The sequence below is a fragment of the Coffea arabica genome, chromosome 2e, assembly GCF_036785885.1.
Source record: "Coffea arabica cultivar ET-39 chromosome 2e, Coffea Arabica ET-39 HiFi, whole genome shotgun sequence".
NCBI classification, from domain to species: Eukaryota; Viridiplantae; Streptophyta; class Magnoliopsida; order Gentianales; family Rubiaceae; genus Coffea; species Coffea arabica.
This window is the reverse complement of record NC_092313.1, coordinates 51829897-51854340: the sequence shown is the minus strand read 5'-3', so window position 1 is coordinate 51854340 and position 24444 is coordinate 51829897. Positions and strand designations below refer to the sequence as shown.

General features: G+C 35.9%; 2 protein-coding genes across 2 annotated transcripts; one reads left to right on the top strand and one right to left on the bottom strand.

Annotated features, from left to right (window-relative positions):
- Positions 1-3780, bottom strand: LOC113732558 (protein MAINTENANCE OF PSII UNDER HIGH LIGHT 1-like). The gene is made up of 3 exons (XM_027258401.2): positions 3484-3780; positions 2514-2648; positions 1-550 (listed from the first exon to the last, which is right to left on the bottom strand). The coding sequence occupies exons 1-3, from the start codon at positions 3658-3660 to the stop codon at positions 185-187; spliced, it is 678 nt and encodes a 225-aa protein (XP_027114202.2). The 5' UTR covers positions 3661-3780; the 3' UTR covers positions 1-184.
- A 4479-nt stretch (positions 3781-8259) lies between these two features.
- LOC140036328 (uncharacterized mitochondrial protein AtMg00810-like) lies at positions 8260-15267 on the top strand. The gene is made up of 4 exons (XM_072077691.1): positions 8260-8314; positions 8420-8505; positions 8637-8999; positions 15166-15267. Exons 1-4 carry the CDS (start codon positions 8260-8262, stop codon positions 15265-15267), a joined length of 606 nt encoding a protein of 201 aa, XP_071933792.1.
- Positions 15268-24444: the final 9177 nt, after the last annotated feature.

Here is a 24444-nt window from a genome sequence, read left to right as displayed (position 1 = left end):
TGGAGAGAACCAATATAATCATAAATGCTTGATGAAAACTATACCTTTTCTCCATCAGTAGCATGAAAATTTAACTACATGCTTCTCTTGAAAAAAGAATTTGTTTAATGTTACAGGAAACTACATATTCGTAAAGTATACAAGTAAAAATTTGGCTTGACTTTCATATTCTAGAAAATCAAGCCTAAGAGATGTTGGAACTTGATATGGAAGTGTCCTGCAGAGATTCCGATAGAACCCGAACTTGGGGAACTTCAATGTTGGAGCTTTCTGATTGCAACGAAGTGGATGTTACTGTCACGAGGGGAGCCGCAGCTTCCATGATTTCGGTTGGCTTAAACTTGTTGATATAGTAACTAAGTGATGGTCCAGAGTATTCCACTGTCTGGATTGGAGGAGGATTCTTGCCAACTTGAAGGAGTATTGCGGATGCAGCAGCAATGGAGATCAAAGCAAGGCCACCTGCAACTAGTATAGTATTTTCTGATCCATCAGCAGAGGAACCTGCAGTTCCTGAACTAATTGCACTTTCTGCCACATAAACTGCAGGCTGTGAAAATTAGTAGACTTTAGGTCAAAAAGGCCAAGTAGAAAAAAGCCATCCACATTATCTGAAAGGGCTTAAGAGTACCAAAGTAAATAAATAAAATAAATGAATAAAAAGGGGTCTGTGTAGAAGATTGAAATTGCTAAGGGAATTACAAAATGCATGCATAGTGGATGGGAGAAGTGTCATTATACAATGCATTTGTCAATGACCTCTCTCAAGCTTGTGATTTGAGCTACCAGCAAGGATCTGAAATAAAGAATGACTATTCCACCTCATGAAAGTGAACCAGCACCAAAGGTATATGGGAAAAGACGGGTATATTTGTTAATCCAGAAAGGTAGGGATAAACTCTATTGAACTAATGTCAATTGAAATACCTTTTACTTGGTAGCATAGATATTATCAAGAATATAACTGAATGAATGTATGTGAAGTCCTAAAAAGCACCTTATAAGATGAAGCAAATGAGTCAACAAACATCGTGTTGAAGTTCACCAGGTAATGTAGTTGCTTAAATTGTGTTTCCTACTTTTATCAACTACAAATTCTTAACATTTCTCATCTTTAACTACATTGATCTTAACATTTCTCATCTTTAATTACAATGAACTAGAGTTTAGTCTCAGAGGATCAAAACCATAACAACTCTTTGCCTTGGAAAAGATTTTCAGAGAATATTAAGTACTGAAGTTCTGATAAAAACATACAAATCCTCTATTACTTCGGATAACAATCCATAACTCACTTTTACAGTGTACAGCTTCTTCTATATGCAAAATTCATGTTTGCAGTGGCAAGGACTGTACAGCACACATGCTTTAGAGATCGAATATAAGTTGTTTTCAGATAAACATCAGAGTATAGAACAAAGAATTGTTAATACCAAAGGAAATTGTGTCCATTTCAGCTCCTGAGGCTATATGCCTTAGACATGCTTGACATCCTACAGCTTTTGCAGCTTGGTCATCACAAGGAACGGACTAAAGCTACTTAAGCAAGCTGACACATGATTTTACATCTTCACTTAAAATATTGCAGATCACAAATAGTGTTATCAGAAAACAAAAGGACCAGGGTATTTGTAATAGCATAGTCAAAAAATGTCCAGAGCATGGATGCTGTACAGTATGGTGCCAAAATGTTGTCTTACGATGTCATGCATTGATTGGACTGAAACCTATGAATCTCAAAAAGAACTATAAGTTACTCAGACTAAATAAAAACATCCCGGGTCAATGTAATCCATTGAGAACTAACACCACTTTTACTCAACAGCAAACATCTTGTAGCAGAATAGACACACATATATGCAGACATCAATTAAAAAGCAGAATCACTTTATAAGCTCCTATCTAGGGTCACAAAAGAAATCCAAGTCAATACATCCTTCCATCATCTGTGCTGGTAGCACAGAAGAATATAGTGATATAAGCTTCAGAGATCTCTTGAAGAATATAGTTCTTACTAGGTCATTATGACATCATATCCTGCCCACAGCTTTCATACACGGAATCAGCTTATCTTTGCACCATCAAATTTCAGTTTGAAAAGAAACCATGAAAGGAATGAAAATATACTTGATTAGCTCTTAAAGTTTTTTCAAAAACCTGGTATTCTACTTAGTCAGTTATTATCATCATAATCCTATTGTACTTAACTTCTTCTATCCAGCTGTTTTTATCCAAAGAAAAGAAATCTATCTCATGAGACTAAACTTCGATGATCAAATGAAACTGCAGTCTCACAACAATACCGATTCTGTAACACACACAAGCTCTCTCACTAACTAATCCTATAAAGAAGGAAAAGAGAATTTGAACGTTTATCCGATCCTTCGTCTGTATTACTAAATGCTAACATATTAGCAGCTGTATCTTCGGCTTCTAAAATCCATATTACAAAAGATTATGCTGTCAATCAGAGAGAATAGCATGTTCTGTGCAATTTTGAAGTTACTTATTACCTCAACAGAGTATATATTTTTCTGGCCAGCAGTATCCTTCTCCACATATCCAGTCCATCCCTGAGTACGAGGTGGAAATGTACCAACCACTTTAGTTTTTTCACCTGCTAACCACTCCACACTGACCTTCCCAACCTGTTTCACAATAACCAAACAGTAGAAATTCTCATCTTAAGCATAAGAAACATTTTTAACTTTAATTAACTTCACACAGAATCAGGGTGTCAGTTCCTATATCTTTCACAGAATGTTCCTCCATCCTACTGTCAGTGTTCCCCCCGTCAGTTTTTGGTCAAAGGAACTTTTTGTAACCAATAAATTATGGTATTGATTAATTTAGCATTGCTGAAATATGTTTGCAGAGTATAAGAGTTCTCATTGAGACACACTACATACAAATTTAAATTTCTAAAAAATGTTTAAGATAAAGTAAAATTAAGGCTCAGAAATAGGCAAGTGTGTGCGAAATCCAGGAAGGCGACAAAGTAAACAGAATGGAAGAGAGTATGATTATGTACTATTAGAGGATGAAACCATGTATCACCTAAATGTAACGATTTTCTACCCACAATTTGTTCATAAACATGCAGTATAATAGACTACTAGTACAATATAGCAATCCTGAAGCTAAATATGATTAAGCAGCTTAATCTATTTCTTTTACCCAAGAAGATAATGTCATTTTCTAAGTACAAAACCCTGGCCATGCTTTAACCTTTGTCCAAATAATACCATATATCGCACTCCCAAATTCATATCTATGGCTCTCCCATGTCAATAAATCAACAGATAAACAAATAAATTAAACCAATTACCACCTTGTACCTTGAAAACCCCAGTTTTTAACAGGGAACAAATAACGAAATCAGTTGTTTTTTTTTTTGCTGAAATCAAGACAAACAACAAAGGAGAATTCCATAACTGAATCAGGAACAAAACCCAGCCAAAAAAAAACAAAAGTAGAATTCACCTCCTTATCCGGGGCACATTCTTCAGTGTTGCACTCAGAATCATCAGAAGCTCTGATTTTCAGAAAATTAATTTGCCTCTTCTTCTGCCCCTTATCGTAGCTGTTGAAGAACAATCTGCCGCTTGATGGGGTTGTGATAGTGCGGCTGTTTGCCGATAAGGCAGCTGTGGCAGCCATTGATTGTTATACACACCTGACAATTACAATCAGAATACTGTCAGTATTCAGTTCTCTCGCAGCCGCAACTAAAAGCAGTGGTGCTATGATTTTCTCGCCTTAGTTTCTGTGATTTTTTGCAGTGTATATATATAGATATATGTATGTTGGAGAAGCAGAGTAGCCAATGGTGAAGATTAGGGGTGGCAATTTTCGACACGACCTGAAAACACGACACGAACCTAACACGAAATTAATGGGTTTGGGTTGAGATTTCGGGAATTCGGGTCAGAATCGGGTTGGACCCGATGAACCCGAAAAGAAAACAGGTCGATTTTGGGTCAACCCGTGGCGACCTGATATGACCCGATATGACCCGTTTACGAATTAAAAATAATTTAATAAACATAAAAATAATTTTATCTAACTAAACTAAGTTATTCTTTTTTTTCAAAGGCATTAATTACTTAATCCTAAATGAATTTATTTAATTTGTGTGAAGTTGAAATTATTATATTTAGACAAATAATATATTATATTATTTTTTAATTTTATACTGTTTTAATTTATTTTATATTTTGTTTGGGATAAAACACTTCTACGGTGTTTAATTTATTTTAGATTTGGTTTGAAATTATTTATTTAAATTTTTATTACGTGATTATGTAATTAGTTTTGTGAGAAATTGATTTTATTAGAAATTACAGTGATAAATTAATAAATTAAAATTAAGTTTCGGGTCATTTCGGGTCGACCCGCCAACCCGCCAACCTGAAATTTTCGGGTTCGGGTCAGCATACCTGACCTGTCACGGGTTGGCGGGTCGGGTTCGGGTCAACAGATTTTTTCTGACGGGTTGACCCGAACCCGACCCGCCAACCTGATTTGGACCCGAATTGCCACCCCTAGTGAAGATACAGAGAGAGACAATGAGGGGCGGACATTTGATGGCTTTGTTTGTATGACTGCGTTTTGGTTTGTTGTTGACTCGAATGGCCTTTGGGTTGGTTACGTTACCAGACCTGCCGGTTGCAAACGAGTCGAGTCGAGTCGAGTTTTAGTCTAATCGAATCGAATCTTGACTTAATTTTAGTGAACTCGAACTCGACAAGCCGACAATTTAAAACTCGAGCTCGAACTCGAAAAAAATAAAAAATAATTATTTTATTTTTTAAAAAATAAATAAAATAATATTTTTTTTCTTAATAAATAATAAAATATTAATGATATATATATAATTTTACTATTAAAATAAAAATATATATATACTTAAAATTAAAAAATTAAAAAAAATATATACTTAAAATTAAAAAATAAAAAATGTGTGTATATATATATATACTCGAGCTCGCAACGAGCTTAATATCTTGAGCTCGAGTTCGAGTTCGATTTCGACTCAAGCCAGCTTGACTTGAGCCGCTCGCGAGCTGTTCGATTCGTTTGTAACCCTGACCAGGCCAGATCTTTTTATCTCACGGGTGATATTGGATAGGCAGCGTAAACAACAACCATTTTTTCTTTTAACCGTTTTTTTAGTGCAAGTGAAATGTTTTAAATTCAAAATCAATTACTTACATTTCCTTTCTCATATAATACAACTTATCTCTCTCTCTCTCTCTCTCTCTCTCTCTCTCTCTCTCTCTCTCTCTCAGTGTAAACAACAGCTTTATAATAAAGTTAGCTGCAAGTGAATTTTTTTTAATGAAAATATAAAGAAAAACTATACGGGTAACACATGAAATATGAATCACACCCTATAACTCGAGCAATATCAGATGTAACTACACGAGACAATTCACAATGAAAATCAATCAATCTCTAGTGTGGCTACTAGAAATTCGAACTGCTCACGAACACTCATGAGTACTTTGGTCAACTATTCACCTCGAACTCGATTTTGACCGAGTTCGAGTTGAACTCGAGTCGCATGTTTATAACTTTGAGTCAAGCGAGAGTTCTAAAGAAGTAACTCAAGTGCTCGATGAGTTTATTCAAGTAATTAGGTTTGTTAATATAAATAAGTTATTTATATCAATTAGTATTTTCTCTCAATTAAGTTAGTATATCAATTAGTCAATTAGTATCAATTAATGATTAACATCAATTAGGGATTTACATTGTATAAACTAGTTAGATTCATTGTATCAGGTGTTTACATTCACTTTGTACAAGAGCATTGCCTTGTAAATAAACATAAGAAATACATTTCATTTTCCCAAATATCAATTTCTCTAGAGCACTACTGATTGATTCCTGGAAAAGGATCTAGAATAATTTTGTTCATAAATTTTTCTTTTCTCAAAACTTTAGGAATGTTCCTTCCTAATCGTTCATCTCAAGTCCCTTTTATTTTTTCCACTGTTAGTAGCCAACCATCTAATGGCTTAGTGATCCGTTAGTTTTTGCTCCAAACATTACAACTCTGCTTTGGATCTCTCCTAGCCCAGCTCTTCTTGTTGCTTTAGTTCGCGACTTGTTTATCCCTTTGTTGTTGCACTTCGTGTCTTTGGCCCACATCCGCTTTGCTGATTCATGTACAACTTCGACTTCCAGCCACAACCTACTCCAAACCTATGTGTGCTGACATATGCTACTGCATCTGCTATCATAGTTCAATCAGATTTGGTTTATTTCATCTGGTTCAATCAGGTTTTCATTTCTTTGTCTAGTTCAACTACTGTTACTTTGATATTTTTTTCATAATTTAGACTGGTTCCTATGATTTTTGGACCTTCTGAATCCAATTTTGGCATCAATTTTCTCTATTTTTTTGGCCTCTATAGTACTATACTATTATTTGTTCATCACCTTGAGTATATTTTTAGTTGTTCGTTATCTCCTATGGTGCAAGCTAAAGTTTCTTATTCTATTCACATTGTTCTTGAAGGCACTAGCTCTTCTCATTCTAAAATTTTCTTTGTTGATATAAACTTTCCTATTCATGAAAAATCTTATGACAAAGTCAATATGCGTTTTGAAGAATGGGATAATGATAATCATAAAATTATCACTTGGATCATTAACACTTCTGCGCCTACAATCAGTCGCCTCTTCAAATATTTTGATAGTCCTAAGGGAGTTTGAGACATTTTGGTAGACCGCTATATTGCAATAGATCTTTCTCACCAGTATCAACTTTCTCTTCGTTTGCATGTTATGAAACAAAAACATGGTCAATCTATTGAAGATTTCTATTCAGATATGGTTTATATTTGAGACGAAATTGTTGAATCCAAACCACAATGGGCGTTTACCAGTGAAACAAATAAGTTTTATTTCTATCTTGATGCTCATCACCTTATCCAGTTTCTTATGGCATTGCTTGACGAATTTGAGGCTACTCGTACCTCAATTCTTAGCAAGAAGCCACTCCCTTCCCTTGATACTGATTTTAAGGAATTAATTTATGAAGATACTTGCAGGCACACTTCTGATTCATCCTCTGCAGATATGGTCCTTACTGCTCCTTGTTCCTTTAGTATCTTGTCCACCTGCATCTTCACCTTCAATTCTAGAAAATAAATCAACTATTGAGTGCAAAGTTTTGTCACCATTTAGGTCATACTATTTCGTAGTACCACAAATTCTAGTGTAAAAAAGAAGGTCAGGGATGGTGTATTCGGAATTTTTCTCCTTGCACTACTATTGATAGTAATGCCACCAACTCCCTTTTTGAGTTTGTTATTGCTTTGACTCCTAGACCCCCATCTATTGCTACTTTATCTACTACTGGCCTCTTTGCTGCCAATAATTCCCGTGAGTACACCTCTTGTTATTTTGAGTCCATACTAACCTCTCAAGGTACATTGTGTCTTTATCTTGCTCAAATATTTCTTATCAAAATGGTAGAGCTGAATGAAAACACCATTATATTTTAGATGCTATTTGGTCTCTAATCATTTCTGCATCGTTACCGGAACCATTTTGGAGAGAGGTTGCTCTTACTATTGTCTATCTATCAATTGGGTTTCATCTCCTATCCTTCAAAGTAAATCTCTACGTGAGACACTGTTCGGTAGTATTCCTAATTACTCACACCTTAAAGTTTTTGGATGTGCATGTTTTATCCTTCTTCAAGCTCATAAACTCAAAGTTAGAGCCTCATGGTCATCTTTGTTGTTATCTTGGATATAGGATTGCTCATAAAGGTTTTAGATATTATGATCCAATACTTGTAGCTTGCATATTTCTTGAAATGTCATTTTCTGGGAACATAAATTCTTTTGTGCTATTCATCAAACTATTTTACCTTCATCTTCCCTAACATATCATTTTACCAATCCTTCTGATGACTTATTCCTTGAATACTCCTCAAATGAATGTCGTCTTCTAGCTCCAGAATAACACCCCTCCTCTAACAAGTTGTCATTTTCAATGGATCCACCAGTTCTTGCTCCACCTTATTATTCATCTTCGGTAAGAACTCAATCAATTCATCTTCGCAATTATCATTATTTTTTGCTTTAGTTGCTTTACATAAGCATAATTCTTTTCACGAAGCTTCTATGTAAGAAGAATTGCATGTCTTGCTTAAAACTCATACTTGAGATTTAGTTGATCTGCCTCGTAGAAAAATTGCCATTGGTTGCAAATGGGTTTATAAAATCAAACTTCACACTGATGGATCTACTGAGCGCTATAAGGTTCTACTTGTTGCTAAAGGTTGTGGTCAAAAGTATGGTATCGATTATGAGGAGATTTTGCTCCAGTTGCTTGTCTTACTACCCTTCATATGCTTATTGCTATTATTTCTATTCTTGTTGGTCCCTTTTTCAAATAGATATAAAGGATGCATTTCTTAATGATGATCTTATTGATGAAGTTTATATGTGGCCTCCTCTTGGTTTTCCACATTATTCTCACAAGGTCTGTTGTCTTTGCATGTCCTATATGAGGTTAAACAAGGTTTTTGATTTTGGTTTGCCAAATTCAATTCTACACTTATTAACTTGGGTTTCACATCCAATCCTTTTGATTCTTCCCTTTTTCTTTGCTAGACAGCAATTAGTGCCATCTTGTTACTTCTCTATGTTGATGATTTGGTTGGTATCCAACAACTTAAGCACTCCCCCAGTCAACAGTTTGAAATGGAGGATCATGGATCTCTTAATTATTTTCTAGGTCTTGAGGTATCTTTAGATACCAATGGTTATCACTTCTCTCAATCTAAATATACTTTTGATCTCTTGGATTTAGCTAGCTTATTAGATAGTGAGACTACTTCTACTCAACTTAAGGCAAATACTCACCTTACTCTGGATGGCACTTTATTGGATAAATTTATGCAATACCATCAGTTAGTTGGTAGTCTTGTCTATCTCATTGTTAATCGGCCAGACATTGCTTATACTATTCATATTGTAAGTCAGATCATGAATGCTCCTCGCTTTGTTCATTATGCTACATTTTTCGAATTCTTCATTATGTGAAATGTACCTTTTTTCATGGCCTCTATTTCTCGACATATTCGTCCTTTGAACTTCATGCTTCCTCTAATGCTGATTGGACTGACGATCCTACTGATCATCATTTCACTACTAGATTGTGCTTCTTCTTGTATGCTTCTTTGGTTTTGTACTGAAGCAAGAAACAAAATAGTTGTTTTCCGATCTAGTTCAAAAGTTGAATATTGAGCATTAGTTAACACATCACAAGAGTTAATTTGGTTTCATTAGGTACTTGAAGATAATGAGTGTTACTCACTCTTCTCCTATTAGTATTCATTGTGATAAACACAGTGCTATCCATATTGCACATAATGATGTTTTTCATGAGCACACCAAACATATTGAGATTGACTATCATTTTATATGGTAATATCTTGTCATGGTATCTTATGTCTCTCTTTCATTCCTTTATTGGGCTAGATTGCTAACCTCTGCACCAAAAGCACTATCTTGTGGTCGTTTTTTTTTTATCTCATGTACAAACTTAAGTTGGTTTCTTTGCAACCATTTTGAGTTTGACAGGGGATGCTAATGTAAATAAGTTATTGTATCAATATGTACATTCTATCAATTAATATAGCATATTAATTAGTCAATTAGCATCATTAATGATTAACATCAATTAGGGATATATTTTGTATAGACTAGTCTAGATTCATGGGTTTATTACATTACTTCCCCTAAGGTTTAAGCAAATTACCAATCAATCCTTAAGTTTTGGTCAAATTACAATCACCTCCCCTCTCAGTAACGCCGTTTAAATCTATCGATGGAAACTATGAGATGACAATATTATCCTTTATTATGCATCGTACTTGACAATAAACATGTCTAGACTGATAGACATAAGTAAGAGGTCTAAACAAGTAAGAAGTCTTAATAGAAACAAAAGAAAGACCTTAAACATATCCTTTAGGGAATCAAAGAACAAGCTTCAACCCTATACATACCTATAGAAACCCATTTAACTTCCTTTTAAGAATATTTGCAAAGTTTCTCAAAAAAAAAGTTGCAAAATTCTGTCCCTTTCTTATTCGTTGCCACCACTACCACTACATCTACCCCTAGTTCTTCATAAACGGCACATTACCACCTAACAATAACTCCTTCTCTTTTTGCATTTCACCTAAAAGCACAAATTTAGCACCCGAAAAAAAAGCCAACTTCGGGTATGAAATTCGTCAATTTATCTATTCATGTGTTTGTTGAAAGATCAATCTCTTTAGCTTGGTGATTCATCATTGGGGAAACATTCTTGAGTAACTGCTATGGAGTTTAGAAATTTTGATCGAATTTCAAATGGCGAGATTTGGAATGGATTTGGTTGAATTAATCCGGTAGTTTTTTATGGATAATTTGGGGGTACAAAGTGAATGATTAATCAAGAAATGGGTGATCAAAATGACAAGCAAAGGAGGAAATAACAAACAAGCAAAGGCAGCAACTTTGGCACTAGGTAGAGATTCTGAAAAACAAAAACCTTGGCCACACTTACCTTCCTATCCCGTAGGTGTCATCTTTCCAATGCCACCACGAAGTCTACCACCATCTTCTTCCTGCCTCTTTTGACTCTCTTCTCTTTCTTTTAGGAACTCATAATCATAAAGGTGCACTAGCAGCTGCATTAAACTAGACTTGCGACGAACTTGAGATCTCACTTTTGAAGGAATTCTATTCAATTTTACTTTTGTTGTATAAGTTGTTAGATTTTAGTTCATGTTTCCATATTCATGGTTCCAATTGTGACTACATTTTTTCTTGAATCAAAGCTTAAGACTTGGGAAATTTTCATGTTATTAATTGGAACCGATGGAGATTGGAAATTGTTAAATGAATGTCAAAGCAGCTAGTGGGGTTGCTTCTTGTTTCTTCTAAAAACAAAAACTTTTTTACAAAAGAAATGGTTTGTTAGTTTGAAATTTGAATAGTTAGCCAACAAAAGAGATTGATTACAGCTTCAAAGCCTGCAAAGTTTGCAACTACATCTATGTCATTTTTCCGGTGGTGATGAAAAGAAGAAAGAAGAGTCTAGGCTTGATATTGATGGGCTGTTTTGGGATTTTAGTACAACTTTTTTGCTGACTCATTGAATGCAATCAGTCAACATTAATTCACTATTGGGAAGGGTCTAGTTGTTATGATTTTGTGCATTTGAGGGCTCTTTTTGTAATTTGACTGAATTTCAAAGACTAATTGGTAGTTTGGCTAAACCTCAAGGGAGGTAAGTGCAATTAACACCTAGATTCATTGTATTAGTTATCCACATTAACTTTATACAAGCTTATAAATATAGGCATAATTCTTGTAAATACACATATTTCCAAACCTCAATTTCTCTAATAAGGTTATTTTTATTTAAAAAACAATATACATGTGAAATTACACTTATGGGTATGAGAGTTATGAAATTTACCACTACTAACTCTTAACTTAAAATTAAAAATTAATCTATCAGTTTTAATGTCTTTTGACTTTGTAAAAAATTGAAACTTTGAAAACAAGTTACTTTCTTTTTTCCTGCTTGGGAAAACAAAGACACGCATCCCTTTTTTTTCTTAAGTCTTAACATTCTTGACTCTTCTTTGGCAAATAGACTCAACAAGCACCCCTAGCTTCAAAGCCCAATTTCTTCAAAATGTGAGACCATAATTTTCAATTTCTCTAAAAAAATTGCACCCTCTAGCTATCAACAAATGACATTGTATTTTGTTTTGGATTTTGGAGACATCCCGCAGCCATGAGAAGCTCACTGCCATTGTCCTCGCAGTTGAGGAACCAAGTTGAGTTTGCATCAATTTCAGTCAACGAATTCCAATTTCCATGTACAAATAGTGCATAAATATATCTTTGCTCTGTTTTGTGTTGAATTTTTTCCAATTCCATTAATTTATATTTTGTAATATGGAAACCCTAAATCCTAGCTGAGTTGCTAAGTTGTTGTTGGGCTTTGGGTAATTAATTACTACCCTTGTATAGGATAGTGAGTGGAATTACATTGTAAATTTGTCTTGAATTGAAGATGAGGTTTCAATACCCAGAATTGAACTTATTGGAACACTATGTCACTGATTTGGGATGATTTTATACTACTTTTGGGACTTGTTGGCATAAAAAAAAGCTTGAGTAAAGGTGAAAATCAGCTAGGAAAGATTCAAAGTGGTTTGACCCCTTCAACAAGTGGTTTGAGATTAGGCATTACTGTAAGCAACCATCAACCCTATTGTTAATATCTATTAGGATTTGCTAGCATAGTTTCTATTCCTTATTGCTATTTTTTTGCTGTTGAAATATACTCTTGCTCATTTTTCACTTGACTTATTGATAGAATTGATGTGTAGCTTTTCTTGTTGCGTGAAATTTGCTTGTACTAATTTAGGCTAAGCTGAGAAATTCATAGTCACTTTAATCTAACAATGGAACATCTTATGATAGATTTATTCTTAGTATCATGTAATGATTAATTGGTTGGGATTATCCAAATCGTATATCACAAAACTTTGACCTAATGATGATGACAACAAGAAAAGTCGAAACCAATGGTGGCTAGTGCTCAACATCCTGAGTTGTTGAAATACATAGAATGGACAATTTCTGCCATGATTACTGGGTGGTTAGTTATCTTTTGAAATAGCTTTAATTTGTAGTTTAACCTACTTGCTTCGGATGAATCTATGCATGGACAATTTCTATGCATGAATCTATGCATAAATAATAGAGCCAAGTTTTAGCACAACATTCAATAAACTTTTATTGTGGTATGTTAAATGCACATCTAAATTGAAAAGTGAACTTTCTTCATATTTTATCCTCATTTTATTATAATAAATGGTATTCTATCGTATAGTCCCTTTGTTCTTTCAATGTTTGGTAGGAGAGGCATAAACTTCATCCTGTTATTACTTTTTAAAGGGTAATGCACAATTGTTGCTATTTTAAGAAACTAAATGTACATAGATGATGATTGTTGAGTGATGAAAGTCTTGTAAAGATACATTAATTACATTCTCTCTTTCCTCTTTACTTGATATTTCTCAAAGTGCTATAGTAAACCACTCATAATTGTTTTATTTATTTATAATTAAAGACACATCTAGTTCACCCAAGATTTCACAGCGTTTTATTTGCATTATCCTTCCTTTGTTGTAAGCAATCAAGGCAAGAATAGACCACTAGCCTTTTCTCTTTGATGATTATTATAAGAACTCAAATGCACTTTTTGTCTCCATCTATGATAATATGAAATTGGATTTTGAGATTGAGTTACTCTTATGAGTTAGAGTTCAAGTTTGAGTTCTTTATCAGAACAAGATGTAACTTAAAGGAGTTAAAACCTTCCCCCTAAGGCGTAAAGACATATCTAGTCGACCCAAGTTTTCTTCTATCCCAAGAATGTCCACAAAATACTCATCTAGCCCAATTGTATTGGATAGCTCTATTATGGTGACTAACAAGAAAACATCAAACCAAGCAATTGAACTTACTAGTCATGGCACTCAACGTGTCCCAATAGAGAATGAAAGACCACTAAACATCAAAGCTACTAAGCACAAGGTGCAAGGGGAAGAACCCAAAAGAAAAGGTAAAACTTCTAAAGTTTTGGAGAATTTCACAAAAATCACAAAAAATGGTATACATTATGCCATTTGTCATCACTGCAAGACAAAACTTCAAAAAAGCAAAACCTGAAAAACAACTAGCACATTAAGGCATCAGAATATTTATTTGGCATGAAAAACAAATCTTAGAAATGCCGTGCAGTAGACAAATCTCAATTTCCAGCCAACATGTCAATTTTCCAACTTTACGACTACTGCGTTAAGGAAAATTTGCCATGGAAAAGACACGAGAGACAGTCAAACAACTGCCCTCTAGATTTTAATGCATGAGCACCTTTCACTATACTTGAGGAAGAGGACTTCAACAACATGCAAAAACATGGGATGCTAGAGTGGCAAAAAATCTCCTGGTCAACAACTAAAAATGATTGTGTTCAACTTATGATCTTGAAAAGAAAAAGTTGAAGAAACTATTGAGGCATGTGCCTAAAATTAGCTTGATAACTAATCTTTGGAAGTCCAAAAACCAAAAGATTGAATACATGATCATCATGGGGCACTAGATTGATGTGCATTGAAAGCTACAAAAGATATTGCTCAATTTTTTTCACATTCCACCACCTAAATGAGGAATTGAAATTGCAATTGCAATCTTCAAGTGCATGAAAAAAGTGGGGCATTAAGAACAAGATACATACCATTTCAGTTAACAATGCCTCAAACAATGATGTTACAATCAGACTTTTGAAGAAAGACTTTCTAGAACAAGAAAACTGCTATGTCAAGGTAAACTATTCTACATCCAATGCTATGACCATGTCTTGAAAGTTATGGTTCAAGATGGCTTATGTGAGGTTATGGGAATCAATGAGAACATTAGAGACAGTGTAGAGTTTGTGGGATAGTCAGATGGGAAGGCTTTGCTGTTTGCTGAGATTGCATAACAACTATAAGTATCAGACAAAAAATTGATCCATGATTGTAGAAGCTGATGAAACTCTACCTACAGAATGTTAACTTGTGTTGTGAAATTCAAAGAGATGCTTTCATACTTTTAGGATCGAGAACCACATTATGAATGTTGTCTATCTATCGACGATTGGATAAAAGTATAGAAAGTTTGCTCTATATTACAAAAATTCTGAATAGCCACACATATTATTTCAAGTAATGATTATTCAATTAGCAACTTATTCCTCCAAGACATTCTTAAGATAAAGAAAGTTTTAGATGAACTAGTAGCTGATGAAAATGATTTCATTTGGGAAATGATTCACAGGATGAAAATAAAGTTTGATAAATGTTAGGGCAATGTAACTTGTTGATAATAGTTTCTACCATTTTTGACCCAAGAATGAGAGTTATAGAGTTTGCCTTCCCTAAGATGTATTCAGCCTTTGAATTGGAAGAGAACATCACAAATTTAGAAAGCCATCTTTGACATCTATGAGAAGTATGTTGCAATAGCTGGCAATGCAAGTGGAAAACGAAATGATTCATGTGCTGATCCTTTTGATGGCTAGGATCCTCTTATGCCATCTTCTTCAGATTGGGGTGATTTTGATGAATATTATGATGAAGTTGAGTCTAATAGGCCTCGCAAGTCAGAAATGATAGATTACTAGGATAAGTCTTACCTAAAAACTAGAGCAAATCCAAAACTGGAGATGCAATGGGGTCACATATTTTGTATTGTCATAGATGGCCTATGATATCTTGCCCGTTCCTCTAATTACAATCGCATCGAAGGCCACGTTTAATGCAGAGACTGGAGTTATTGATGCATATCGAGCTTCACTATCTTTAGATACAGTTCAAGTCTTAATATGCATAGGAGATTGGTGTAGAAATCTTTATGGAGTAAAAAAAAAAAATCAAAGTGAGTTTTGCATCCTAAGTTCCACTTTTTCTTTATAAATTATTTATTTTAATTGTATATTGACTTATTTCTATGTCTCTTTATTTATCTATGTAGCAAACGAGAACAATCACAGAAATTGAAGTCCCAAAAATTTGAAGTGCTACTTCAAATTGCATCGGGTCATAAAGTATGGTATTTTCTTTTTTTAAATAAGCTATTTTTTTATTATTTGTGATTTAGGTTTGTGTATTCTTTTGTGTTCCTTGATACGTCTTGTTTGGTTGTAGTTTGGGACTTTCAAGCACTTTGTTATTACTTGTCCAAGAAGAGGCACTTGTATATGGTTTCTAGGACTTCTAGAGTTCCAATGAACCTATACAATTTGATAGTTTGAATATTGGTATAGCCTCATCTTGTGAATTATACTTGGTATTTGGAAATGTTGTGTTTGTATTTTCACATACTATAATATCGATACTAATATGGGGGAAAAGCTAAGGACTTTTAGAGGGTTTATCATTGTTTTTCAAAGTGAAGGCATCATATTATATTAAAGATAGAGATGCAAGTTCTACTAAAGAGGCTTTAGAGGATAGCTTGAAAGATTTTTGAGATCATCGCTCAAAATTTTCATTTAACTAAGCACAATAATTTTATTTTTCAATGTGGGTGTTGGGAATTAAAGTCAGTAGAAAATGCTTTAGCCAATATTACAAGCTCTTCTGTATCATTTGTACTATTGTAAATTTACCATGAATGTTAAGTAAGGATAGTAATGGAATGGTTTGGGGAAGACCCCTCCTCTGCCGCTTGCCAAGTTATCTGTCAGGAATTCAGGCAGAATTCCTGAGATTTGAGTTGTAGGAACTCAATGAAGAAGAAGAACTACTTAAGGAGGATGAAAAAAAGAAGGAAAGGTAGAGTGAGAGAGAAAAGAGAGAGGAAGAGTGGAACGAGAAAAAATGAATAAGAATCCAATTGATATTTTTCTTACATGCCTTTCTCGTGCACTGAGCTCCTTATATGTAAATCAACTAGCTAACTACCTACTAACCGACTGACTTGCTGACATTAGGATTCTAACCACCTTATTTAATCGACATAACAGAAATAGGAATTGTTACTCAATTATCTGCTAATTACAATTTAGTCCCCCAGGTCCTGACAATTCCCTCCCCTTATGACTAGACTTGTCCTCAAGGCTGGAAATGTGGGAACTGATGACTGATGACAGATGCATCTTCCCATGAAGCTTCACAACTATCCATATTAGTCCACTTGATCATATATTGTACACTGGTTGATCATTTCTGAGAATAACCTTTCGTTGAAGAATTGCTTCTGGTTCCACTATACACTGATCTTGCATGTCAATTTCTGGCATGGTAGGCATGGTGTGCTGATCTGGTCCAATCTTCTTCTTGAGTAAGGATACATGAAAAATGGGATGTATCTTGGTTCCTGCAGGTAACTTGAGCCTGTATGAAACCTACCCCACCTTCTCCAAAACTTCAAAAGGGCCATAATATTTGGCTGCTAGTTTGAGACTTCTTCTGATAGCCAAAGACTGTTGTCGATAGGGTTGCAACTTAAGGAACACGTAATCTCCCACTGCTAAAGCCCTTTCAGTTCTGTGTTGGTTAGCAAAATAAGTCATCCTTTGTTGAGCCTTTTCCAGTTGTTTCTTAATTGACTGAGAGATTCTAATCCTTTCCTGTACTAAGTTCTTGGCTCCTGGGATGATGGTGTCTTGATAAGGTCCCAAGGGCAAGTGTGTTGGCTTGTAACCATAGAGGGCTTCAAAAGGTGTAGTTTGCAATGATGAGTGGAACGTAGTGTTGTACCACAGTTTTGCCAGTGACAACCACCTGTACCAGTGAGTAGGATGTTCACTAGTCATACACCTCAAAAAATTCTCCAAGCACTGATTAAGGCTCTCTGACTGGCCGTCTGTCTGGGGGTGGTAGCAAGAACTCAGTTGCAATTCCACTCCCATTAATCTAAATAGCTCCTGCCAAAACTTGCTAGTGAATACCTTATCCCTATCACTTACAATGGACACTGGTAGTCCATGCAACTTGTATACATTGTCCAGAAAGAGCTGTGCAACCTGTGTGGCTGAGAAGGGATGCCTGAGTGCCAAAAAATGAGCATATTTGGTGAATCGATCAATAACCACAAGGACAGTGTCAAACCCCTGAGAGGCAGGCAACTTCTCAATGAAATCTATAGTAAGATGAGACCATGCTTTATCAGGAATAGCCAGGGCCTGCAATAGACCTGGATAAGGCACATTTTCATGTTTGCATCTCTGACATACTTCACAAGAACTAACAAACCTGACCACATCCTGTTTCATCCCTTCCCAATAAAATAAGGCCTTCAGTTTCTGATATGTCCCCTTCTGACCGGAGTGTCCTCCTAAAGCAGTGTCATGTACTGCTTTCAGAAGAGAGTTCCTGGTGTTGTTGGCTGATCCCATTACCAGCTTCCCTTTATACTTGAGTATACCATCACCCTCAGCTTGTGAATCTAGCAGGCACTGTGCTACAACAGATTGCCATTTCTCATCTCCTTCATAGCTATTGCGCAACTCCTCCATCCACTTTGGTTTAATTGCAGATAGTGCAAATAGAGAGTTGTCTTGCTGGTTTTCCTGAACGTGGCATACCTTCCTGAATAGGGCATCAGCAGCAGTGTTATCACTCCCTTTCTTGTATTGTATTTCGTAATCCATTCCCAACAGTTTAGTCAACCACTTATGTTGTAGAGGAGTGGTCAGCCTTTGCTCCAACAAGTACTTTAGTGACTGGTGATCAGTCTTAATAATGAAGTGGTGTCCCACCAAATAGTGCCTCCATTTAGTCACAGCTAACACTAAGGCCATCAATTCCTTCTCATAGACAGATAACCCCAAATTCCCGGGTGAGAGAGCTCTACTGAGATAAGCTATTGGATGAGAATCCTGTTGTAAGACTGCACTTATACCTCCATTGCTGGCATCTGTTTCAATCACAAATGGTTTCTCAAAATCTGGTAGCCTGAGAACTGGGGAAGTGCACATGATTTGCTTTAGTTCCTGGAAGGCAGCTTCTGCCTGCGCATTCTAGCAAAAACTATCTTTTTTGAGTAAATCTGTTAAGGGTCTGCATATGATGCCATAATGCTTGATGAATCGCCTATAGTAACCAGTAAGGCCTAGAAATCCTCTTAAAGCCTTGACTGAGTTGGGTGTAGGCCAATTTAGTACATCCTTTACCTTCCCATCTTCCATACTCACTCCTCCTGACGAAATTATATGCCCCAGATACTCAATCCTTTGCTGGGCAAAAGAACACTTAGACAGCTTAGCATATAGCTGGTTTTCTCTCAATACCTTTAGCACCACCTCCAAATGCTGTACATGTTGCTCCAAATCCTTACTATAAACCAGTATGTCATCAAAGAATATCAATACAAACTTGCGTAGGTAGGGTTGAAAGATTTGATTCATCAAAGCTTGGAAAGTGGCGGGTGCGTTTGTCAGTCCAAAGGGTATTACTAGAAATTCATAATATCCCTCATGAGTTTGAAATGCAGTCTTTGTAGACACCAAATTTTTAAATAATTTTCGTCTTTTAGTAATAATTCTTAATTTTAGTTTTAGACTTTTAGCATTTGTATAGCATTTTTAGATTATTATTATCTATTGTTTTATTTTAGTTTTTATTTTTGCATTAGTTTAGCCCTTTTAGCTGTTTGTTTTTATTATAAGACTTGTAGCACAAAATTTGTCAAAAGAGAAAATTACGCATGAAAAATATGTTTTTATTTCTTTTTACTGTTTATTCATTAAAAAAAAAAAAAAGAGAAGGAGAGAGAGCGAGCTCGCACGGGTGTGAGCCACACAGGATCCGAGCCCTTGCCTTCATTTTTTACAAGCACAAGGTACAAAGCGGCGAAGAAAACTCCAGTTTCATTTATTCCATTTTCCTCCTCCGTCGGATTCGTTCCAGCAAAAATCCCTAGCTTGATCCAAGGTTTGTCATAAACCATGAAGATCTAAGGTTGTAAAAAATTCAAAAAAAGATGGGATTTATTTCTGCGCCTTAGATGCTAGGTTTCGGTGATAAGTTCCCATATAAAAGCTGATGAAGAGCGGAAAAGGGGGTAACAACAAGGAATAAAGAGTGACGGCTGGGAGGTTCAACAACGGCGAGGGTTTTGAGAGAGAGCAAGAAACCAGAGAGGGAAAAAAGAGAGAAAGGAGACGGCTGGGAAATAGAGAGGGCAGTGGCGGCTGAGTTTTGGATCAAGAGCAAAAGAAAGAGAAAACAAAGGGAGGGGTCTGGACGGCTGAAGAAAGAAAACAGAGAAGGGCAATGACGGCTGAGGGCATAGGATCTTGAGGATGGAGGAAGGAAACATTGACGGCTGGGGTTGGAGAGATAGAGTAAAAGAAAGAGAGACCGAGAGGCGAGCTTGGGTAGAGAGATAAAGGAGACAGAAGGGCGAGGCAAGAAGGATTTTCGGCTAGGGGTTTGCAGAAAGGGAACGTGACGGAGCCATCCGCAACGTTTAACACTTGGAAAGATCATCTGAGTTTTTCTTGGTCATCCTACACTCCATTCCGCGCTCCAGGTATTGTTTCCATCTTTTGTAGCTAAAAGCTGTTTCCTTTAGTTATTACTCGCATTCCGTTGCTGTCTTCTGGTTCTGCTTTTGCTTCAACGTTGATTGATGGCTCTTGCTTGGGTTTGATGGTACTGGTTTGGGTAACGATAAATCTGATGTTTGGGGTAATGAGTCAGCTCCTGTATGGTTGGGTCTTAGCCGAAAGGAAATTGCTGAAAGTTTCCAACTTTGATTGATCTCTATTCAGATTTTTTTTGGGCATGTACAGATCTGTGGTTGGGCTTTGTTTAATGCTAGTTTTGCGGGGGCTAGAGGTTCAGGTTTATGAATTGTTGTTTGAGTTTGTGGCTGCTGTTTGTATGATGAATGAGAGTAAAAATCAGAAAAATAGCTTGTGACTCCAACAAGTTGAATGTCTGACACTTCATTCGTTGATTGTCACCTTTCTCTGGGGTTTGTATGTCCATAGTAATGTATGTGAGTTGCATGTTTTTGCTGGGTTGGGGACGGATGCAACATATTTGTATGTGGGCAGCGGGTTTGACATCCATGGAGAGTTTTTGAACAAACTTAGCAGGTTGCAAGTTCGTCCGCGAGTTTCCCTTTGCTGTTTTTCTTGTCTGCGTTGTGGTTAATGCTGGGCTTAAACATAAGGATTTTGTGGCTAAAAGTGGGAAATGTTTGGTACATCTTGTTCCTTCAGTCCAAACCTTTGTTGTCTAAGTTGTTCCTTGCGTTTGGATTGCATCAGAAAACCCGAAAGTTGCAAAAAAAATTGCAGCAGAGCAAAGGCTGCTGCACCTACTTTGCTGTCTTCCTTTTTCCGTGACCATTCACTAGGCTTCAGCCTTTTCTAATTTGTTAGTTACGTCTAGTGTGGAAAGGGGGTAGGGGAAGATGGTGTTGAGTTTGCATGTTTGAGTCTCAAAAACACTTGAACCGTGTCCGATGCTTGCTGGAAAATGAACATCAGCTTGCTGAAAGTATTATTTGGATGCATGCTGTAGTTTTGTTCTATCTTCCTTTTTTGTTCTTTTTGGCTCCAAGATCTAGTACTTTCTGTTTAGTTAACAAATCAATCAGTTTTTTTTTTTTTGGTTTGATTACATGAATGCATCTAAGTTGGACAAAGAAATTACATGAGAATGGTTGTCGAAGGAAAGAAATTTTCTGGAGTTGCGATATTGTTGTTGCAGAAGCTTACTTCATAACACTTGCATGCATGTTGCATGAAAATCTCTCCTTGTGCGTATGATAAGTGATGAGAATCTGAGTTTGGGTCATGGTTTAAGAGGCTTTAAGTGAATCTGCCATGCGAAAGGCTGAAGTATCCTTTGGAAACAAAGTTGCAGCAGATTTTCTTGTTGTAGAAAGCCTCTCCGTGCCTTTTTGCATGAAGTTTCTTTTTTCAATCTTTGCATGATATCTTTCTATGATTTTGTTTGTTTGGATGTCCAGTTCATACCTTTTTTGTGTTGTTTATGTAGACAATGAAATTTTAATTGATTCTTAAAATTATCATTGGTCTATAAATTATTTTGGTGGCTTATTCCTAGCCAATCAGATATTGCCGTATGGACACTGCGAAAGATTGGTTATTAAATAGCCAATTATATTTTGCCACGTGTCAAGGCGAGGTGTTCCAGATCAATTCAAATTGCAGGGGTATCTCCACCAACCAGATCATATCATGTCACATGTTTATCGGATAAATATCTAAATATTTATTTCTTATTAAAGAGATAATATTTAGAGTTATTTAATCCAAGTATATCTCTTATATACTGCAATAGCTTGGCCAGTCAAACGGCGCCATGTCACGTGTCCTCACGAGTTTGGCCAATCGATAAATTGCTTATCTCTTTATTAATCAATATAAAATGAAGAGATAATATTTGACTAGTACAGTCCTAATATGACTGCACGTTTTGCAAGACAAGTAAAGTAGTACACAGGTTCTCAATCTCTACCTCTTGTTACAACTATAAATAGAGGTATCTCAACCAAATTAAAGACACACACACAGACAGAGACACAGAGATATCAAGAAGCATCTCATACACTCAAGTATTGAAGCTCCAAGCTACGAAGGTCTGGGTCTCAAAGCTCCTCAAGTCTTCCGCATATCAAGACTTGAGCCTTCAAATATTCTCAAGTTCTTCAAATCTTCCATATCAAGATTTGAAAGAATCGGTGGTTGATCCGAGAACAAACTGCGAAGCCCTTGGATTGGTGTTTGAGGAGAAGAATCGAAGGAAACTCTCCATAAGTTCGAGAAACTTCCAGAGATTGTACCCTCATATTTTTCTAAATTTATATATTACATATTTGTCGTGTATTTCTTTTTCTTGTCGTTTTGCAGACTTGAAATTTTTATCGCGTACAGTTTAGTTTAAGCTTTGGGTCAAAGTATGAAATCAAATCTGAATTAGTGATTGAAAGTGGAATGAAGGGGCAGCGGCTGGTTTGCTTCGTTTCAGTTTTTTTTACGTTAGTTTGCATGAAGTTGCATGGAAATGTTCCAAAACAATCGCACTTTAACCCCCCAAGTCTCTTCTTGTTTCACTATGGCCCAAATAATTGGAAAAATCAATCAAATTGACCCCTCAAATTTCCTTTAATTTTTTGCAACCAAGTCACTACTTGTTTTAATTCTTACATGGGTTGTTCACCTTCCTTTAAATGCTTTGGATTGATTCAATTTCGTGTTCATTTTCATTTCATGTGATTATTCATTAATTAAAGTGGTACCTTGACCCTTTTATTATTTTGGAGGGTAAATAAATGATTTCACTTCATTAGGGCCCCAATTTGCAAGGGAGGTACACTCTATCCCTTATTTTACCTTTATTTGATCCTACTTGCCCTACGTGAATGTACGTGTTTTATTGCATGCCTTTTGAATGTTTTATTTTATTTATTCGCTTTAGTTGTTTCAATTTTGTTTATTTATTTTAATTCCATTTGTAATTATTTGGGGAAGGCACTTGAATGCCAAATTTGTAATAGTTAGGTATTTTAATTTTATTTTCCCCTTTAGATTGTAGTAGGCTTCCCCCCGAATGTAATAGTTAGGGTTTTTATTTGCTTTATTTGCCTTATGTGTGTTTTGCATGTCTATGTGCTATGTGTTACCGCTTTCTTAGGGTCTTGCATCTAGATATCATGCTTATGTGCTATGTGCTTTATGTGTTTATTTACTTTATTATGATTTATCTGATTTACTAGACTATAATAAATGCATGTCGTCACCGCACTAGTCCAACGCTAGTTGTGGTCCCTTTTTTATAATTTCTCGCTAGTCCAACGCTAGTTGAGACCCTTTTCTCGATTTTCCACCAGTCCAATGCTAGTTGGAATTCATAGACATGGGCTAGTCCAACGCTAGACCCTTAGGAGCCCTTGGCGCGTTAGATCATGATTGTGTGACAAAAACACTTCATCTCATGCATATCTTTACTTTCTAGGGCCTCTTTCACCATGTTGCATGACACTTTCCTTATATATGTATGCCCCTTCCCCCGTATTTTCCCTTATATGTATATTACTCGCTCCTTTTGTATGATACATAACATTAGATTTGCATTTCAATTTTAGAATTAGGATTAGGGTAATGCATTTGTTTGATTAGATTAGAGAATTTCCCTTGGATATGGGATATGGACGAGTTTGGCTTTTCTAGCCTTAGCACGCTCGTATTCCCTCTATTAAAGGGTAAATTGAGTCACGAACATTAGTCTCCCGTACCCGACATGATGCATTCCTTTAAGACATGTATATTTCTATAATTATTTTATCCTTTTCCTCTTCTTAGAGTCTCATATTTTTGCATTATTCGTGACTTTTCCAAAGGATCATTATTGGGCATCACAATTAATGTGATTGGCACCATTCAAGCTTTGAAGAGAAATTTTGCTCCTCGATGTCCCCATAGGTCTAGGGTTTGCATTCATATTAGCACGTCCAAATGTGGTAAATTTTTCGGTTAAAATAAGAAAATCCTTGACTAAATCGCGCAACTAGCCTTGGCTAGGTTGAGAGGGTGCCTTGGACCTCGTCCTTGCCTTCCCTCTCTTCAAATGTGACTCCCGAACCTTTTTCTTTGATTTACGTAGACTTGGAGTCATTTTAAAAGGATTTTTTCTATTTTTCTTTAAAAAATTCATTTTTTAGGTGACTTGGTACACCTTAACTCAATACCAAGTGGCGACTCCGATTTTTATTCAAAAACCCTTTTTAAAACTATTATTTTTGGGTCAAAACGTCGCATTTTCAAGTCCCGTATAGACCCGTGCTCTTTATTCATTTTTCAATCAACAATTCACTT